This window comes from Crotalus tigris, unplaced genomic scaffold (genome assembly GCF_016545835.1).
Source record: "Crotalus tigris isolate CLP2741 ecotype Arizona unplaced genomic scaffold, ASM1654583v1 scf7180000018553.2237530, whole genome shotgun sequence".
Lineage (NCBI taxonomy): Eukaryota > Metazoa > Chordata > Lepidosauria > Squamata > Viperidae > Crotalus > Crotalus tigris.
The window spans coordinates 828,089-834,314 of NW_024097074.1; the positions used below are offsets into that span (position 1 = coordinate 828,089).

The 6,226-nt window shown below is 40.8% G+C and overlaps 1 protein-coding gene across 1 annotated transcript; it reads right to left on the reverse strand.

Annotated features, from left to right (window-relative positions):
- Positions 1–619: 619 nt before the first annotated feature.
- EFCAB10 (EF-hand calcium binding domain 10) lies at positions 620–5,987 on the reverse strand. The gene is made up of 4 exons (XM_039354457.1): positions 5,854–5,987; positions 4,627–4,791; positions 2,195–2,279; positions 620–890 (listed from the first exon to the last, which is right to left on the reverse strand). Exons 1-4 carry the CDS (start codon positions 5,948–5,950, stop codon positions 854–856), a joined length of 384 nt encoding a protein of 127 aa, XP_039210391.1. The 5' UTR covers positions 5,951–5,987; the 3' UTR covers positions 620–853.
- Positions 5,988–6,226: the final 239 nt, after the last annotated feature.

Genomic DNA, 6,226 nt, shown 5'->3' on the forward strand with positions numbered 1-6,226 from the left:
AGAAACATTTATAGTTTGATGGTCTGGTTAGTATCTTAGCCGTTACTCTCCGTTCATTTTCTCAGTTGACTGTGGCAATCAGGTGAAAAAGCTCTTTTAAATGGAGAAATGATTCTAACATATGCTCCATATTATAGAAATAGTCATCTTAGAGGAACACATTGGATTATTTTAAAAGTTCCTGGGATAGACCTGTTTATTGCTTCCTCTGATGCTCAGATTAATCTCGCTTAGCTGGATTGGAGTGTCTTCAGAACCTTTTGTGTTACCAAGATTGTGATCTGAAAGATATTACACGGGGGCTAAAACGAGCAGAATCATTCTTGCCTTTTTGAATGAACAGTGTGTCGACAAAAAGTTTTACTTCCTTTGGCTCCTAACGTTAGCATTATTTCTAATCCAGATAAGATGAAGGCTTTGCAGAAATTTGCCGGCGTGCAGTTCTTTAAACGTACTCTACAATTATAGAAAATATATGTGATTAGTCTCCTTTTGATGAGAAAGTTGGGCTCATAATCTTCCGACAATGTGTAAACTAGTCATAATGTCATTTTTTTTCTCATGGAAAATTTTACATTTAATCAATCTCCCTGAAATAAAAAGACCGCTAAAATCTTAGTGTTGGCTAACACGCCCAGGATTTATTTAGCAAATTCAATAGGATAACAGTTTTGAAGACTTTTCAAATATGGGAAAAGGGAGATGTTTTATACCTGCTTCAGTGATGCTTCAGTGATTAGTACAAGTGAAGGCCGTTTTATATATATATATATATATAAATGAAATTGCTAGCTTTTTTTTCCAGAAAGTAAAAAATAGATATATAAAATATTCCAGGTGAGAATATTCAGCATTAAACTGTTGTCCACAGTTCAGCAAATTTTTTCGTCCTGCAGGAGGGGGGGGGAGAACAAAGATATATAGCATATAAAGATAATATATAAACAATTGCATTTTTCCCCATCACAGCCAGTTTAGTTATGGGATGAACAGTGTATTTAGTGTAAGCACACCAACATACAATTTCTGCCTGTGTGTGTTAGGCGTATTCTTAGGTTAATACTTAAAATTTGTCTTGGATAATTTTTTATTCATTTATTGTTTATTAAAGGAAGGTCTCGTTTAATAACCATTTGTTTAAGGACCGTTTGAAGTCACGTTTGCGCTAAAAATGACTTGCCGTTGGTTCCCGCACTTCCAACTGTCACAGTGCCCTGTGATCATGTGATTATGATTGGGTTTAGCGACCCTCATTTATGACACCTGCAGTGTGTCCTGTGGTCACATGATCCACCATTTGCAACCTTCCAGCCAGCTTTCAACAAAATCTGGAGAGGCCAAGAAGATCACGAGTAGTGGGCCTCTGATGTCGTGCTTAAAATGCCAAAACACAAGGTGGAACATTTTGGGCAATCACAAAGGAAAGCATGGATTGTCCATCCCATTTCTAAAGTTTGTTTACAAATCTCATTTACTGCAAGAACGTCATCACCAAAATAGTAGGGACCTCCCTTTAGCCATCTTGTGTTTAAAAACAATATCAGGGAAAGACTAATAATGTTTTAGTAATTATAGTGTAGTTTGCTTGAAGAGGTAAGAGGAGGAACAATTGGATACTTCGTTACTTTTGACTTTCTGTATCTAAATTCGTAGCTTTATCAGCAGGTAAATCTCCTAGGGTCAGTGGATTTTAGACACATATACATATACATCTCACCCTGAGCGCTGGAGACAGAATCGGGTACAAAAAAGATGGTTGGGACAATTCAGGATATATTGTTGGATGAATTAAGGGATTACAGGGTCATAAAAAGGAAAGAAAATGTGGTGTATATATATGTTTTCTGAGGTTTTCGCGGGTGTTTGTATGTAGGTCTTTGGTTATTCAGGTTTTCTCCTGCATAAAACTGGAAGTGTCTTGGCGACGTTTCGACGAAGTCCAATTCGTCATCTTCAGGCTGGTGTTTTCAGCTTCATGCTTCTAGGAGCAAATAGAAGCACGAAGCCAAAAACACCAGCCTGAAGATGATGAATGGGACTTTGTCGAAACGTCACCAAGACACTTCCAATTTGACGTGGGAGAAAACCCGAATAACCAAAGACAGACAGACAGACACACACACACACACACACACACACAGAGATATGCATGCCTGCAATTCCACATAAAATGTAATATTTTGGTTTAACTTACAGATTTTCTTTGAAGACATTTGACGTAATCATTGCATTTTCGTCATAAGTTACATCTTGGTTATTCAAGCCCAGAGACTCGAGTGCTAAAATATAAGAGAGAGAATATTTTTTTTCCTGAATGCATTGTTGCAGTATATACCACGCCTAGTATAGACCTCCGTGCATATCCTTTAAAAGAAGGTCTCTAAATTTGATTACAGCCTACATTCTGAGACCATTTATTTCGTGTTTAGATGGCTGCGATCATGTGACTCACCAAAATCAGAGTTTGATGACCTACCTATTAAGAATCACCTAGCTGGATTCACACATCACGGCAAGCAACAGCTTGCTAAATATACCACAGTTGCTTAGATTCATATACAACACTCTATTGCCGTAAACTGATTTCCAAATTAGAATGGCTGAATACATGGAAGATACTAAGCCGAAATGAGCAATTTTGAGGGGTTACTATGGGGTTTAAATCCAACCTGGCTGGGAAGAAATATTAACCCAACAAAAATATTAGATATATAGGCATGTTTTCCAGCATCTGTTTATGGGAAATCAAATAGAAATAACCATTTTTATTTAAAGAAGGCCATTCTTTGCAGCTATAAAATAGAGAAGTCAATAGAAACTGATCATGGATTAGACAGTTATTATATCTAAATATTTGTAAACAGAAATACACAATTCACACTGCTTATTTATACAGCAAACAGATGGAGAAAGATTAAAAAAACGTAAAAAGTAGTGATTTAGCTTATGTTTTGCCATGTGAATTCAGCTTTTTATAATATATATACATATATATGTATATAGCTATCATATGTATTACTAAATGGAAAGTTAAAAACTCATTAGATAGACTTAAAAACAGTAAAATAATTATGTAAAGCAACTACAAGTATTTCTATAGACCAGTGATGGTGAACCTTTTAGAGACCGAGTGCCCAAACTGCAACCCAAAACCCACTTATGCATCGTCGGTGGCCGGGTGGGCGTGGCCCATTGGGTGGGTGTGACTGCGGTGGTAACGGCAGACTGGGTGGGACTAAAAAGTTCAATCAATTCCAACTATGCAAGATCTTTTTTTTTTCCCGCAAGAAGTTGAAATTGACTGATTAAACTTTTTTTTTTTTTTTGCACATGGCGGCGGAGGCCTAAAGCAAAAAGGTTTTATAAAACCCAGCTGAAGGCCTAGGACTGGGGCGACGGCGCGCGTGCCCACAGAGAGGGCTCTGAGTGCCGCCTCTGGCACCCGTGCCATAGGTTCGCCACCACTGCTATAGACTCATCCTGAACTTTCTGCTACCGCAAAGGGCCTTTTTTAAAAAATATATCATTTGCCATCCCTGGCATAAAGAAATACATATTATGTTGGGATCTAAACAAAGAAAAATTAAGTTGGTCTTAAAATTCAGCTTACTCACAAGGACCTTTGTTTTGTTTTTGTTTTTTTGGCTTAGCCTTATCAACTGCAGGAAATAATCTTAACTAATCTTGTCATTCTGCCTATTTATATAGGGTGTCCTCAACTTAGGACCACAACTGAGCCCAAAATGTATGTTGCTAAGAGATAAATTTATTGTGAGTTTTGCCCCGTTTTATGACTTTCCTTGAATCACTTTTCTTGAATCACTTGAATGACTTTTTTTGAATCAATGACTTTTCTTGAATTAGTAACACGGTTATTAAGTGAATCTAGCTTCCCCCATTGACTTTGCTTGTCAGAAGTTGCAAAAGGGGGTCACATGACGCCCCCGGGATGCTGCGACCATCATAAATATGAGTCAGCTGTCAAGCATCCGAATGTAAATCACGTGACCGTGGGGATGCTGCAATGGTCCTAAATGTGAAAAATGGTCATAAGTGACTCTTTTCAGTGCTGTTGTGACTTTGAACAATCACAAAATGAATTGTTATAAGCTGAGGACTACCTGTACTGCCTCTGCTAAATTTCTGGGTTTTTTGCCCACGAAATGGTGAGAGCCTAAGGCAGTTTTATAGCACACACCCGTGTAGCAATCTAAAAATCTCCTGAGAAAGAAGTCTGTATTTTTGATAACTTTTCTTTGTTTCCTGGAAGAAGATACATCAGACATTGTAATGCTGTGTAAAGGGCACTTCGCTAGCCAAGCCGCTGATATATTTACAAACAAATCAGTTGGATTTTTGAATAAGAATTTAAATCGGATAGTCAACCTTGGCTCTTTTATGACTCGTGGACTTCAATTCCCAGAATTCCTGAGCCAGCTTAGCTGGCTCAGGAATTCTGGGAATTGAAGTCCACAAGTCATAAAAGAGCCAAGGTTGATTATCCCTGATTTAAATTATCATTACATTGGTTAGGAAACTGAAGATACTCTTTTTCAGGTTTTCGGTTAGCAATGGAAGACATAAAAAGATGGAGATGAAGTTCATAAGATCTGAAGAAACACCAACCTCCTTTGTATTGTACTACATTTATGTAGCCTTCACCTCCAACATCTATCATATCGAACATCGCATCCAAGTTTGACTCGTCCATAAGGTTGGGATAATCAGCACTAGACTCTTTGGCAATCTTTACTTTTTCCAGTGTCTTGATTAAAAATTTTCTCGGTCTTTCTGAAAAAGCAAAAAGATTGGTCACCTCGTTATCCACGCCAAACCGTATTGTTAAAAATATAGATCTAAAACGCCAGCTTAGCCTAACGCAGGGGACTCCACAAACTTGCTGACTTTTGAGACTTTGTGGACTTCAACTCCCAGAATTCCTTAGGCAGCATGAATTCTGGGTGTTCTAGTCCACCTATCTTAAAAGTTGACACGGTTGAGATAGGCCAGCTTAGCCTAAGGCAAATTTCTCCAACCTTGGCCACTTTTAAGACTTGTGGACTTCAACTCCCAGAATTCCCCAGCCAGCCAGGAATTCTGGGTGTTATAGTCCACCCATCTTAAAAGTTGACAAGGGAGTCCAGACTTGGTGACTGAGACTTGTGGGCTTCAATTCCCAGAATTCCCCAGCCAGCCAGGAATTCTGGGAGTTGTAGTCCACCCATCTTAAAAACTGACACGGTTGAGATAGGCCAGCTTGGCCTAAGGCAAATTTCTCCAACCTTGGCCACTTTTAAGACTTGTGGACTTCAACTCTCAGAATTCTCCAGCCACCCAGGAATTCTGGGAGTTGTAGTCCACCCATCTTAAAAAACTGACACGGTTGAGATACGCCAGCTTAGCCTAAGGCAATGTTTCTCAACCTTGACAATTTTAAGGCATGTGGACTTCAACTCCCAGAATTCCCCAGCCAACCAGGAATTCTGGGAGTTGTAGTCCACCCATCTTAGAAACTGACACAGTTGAGAGAGGCCAGCTTGGTCTAAGGCAAATTTCTCCAACCTTGGTCACTTTTAAGACTTGTGGGCTTCAAATCCCAGAATTCCCCATGCTGGCTGGGGAATTCTGGGAGTTGAAGTCCACAAGTCTTAAAAGTGGCCAAGGTTGGAGTCTCCTGGCCTAATGTGCGAATCCCTCACAGGTCATCTCTGGGGCAACGAGTGCCGCCAAGGAAGCCATGCAGAAAACCCTCCTTTTTTTAAAAAAAATAAAAAAAGCAACCCCCATTTCTCCAGCTTTATAACTCCGCGCAGGGCAAGGCCGCCTTGTCTTCCCTCCGTGCCAGCCTCTCACCCGGCCGGTGATACAGCAGCAACGAGGTCAAACTATACAAAAGCTCGGGGATTTTGTGCTGCGCCAGGTACGCCCGGCCCTCCGTTTCTCGGTCCATCGCCGTTGCTAGGCAACGGCACCGAACGCGCCGGCCACGTGACGCGGGAAGGCGGAGCGCTCGGCCAATCAGTTCGCCCGCCCGCTGCTGGGCGTCGGGTTGTGAGGGAGCGGCGACGAATGATGACGGCGGCAGGAGGGGCGTGGCCTCCGGTTAAAAAGCAGTTGGCGCGCGCGGCCCGGGCGAGAGGCGTTGTTGCCCCGTTCGGCGACCTGCCAATGTTAAAATTTGCAAGATTTGCCCCCCAAAAATGCTGAAGTTATTAAAGATCCGAGC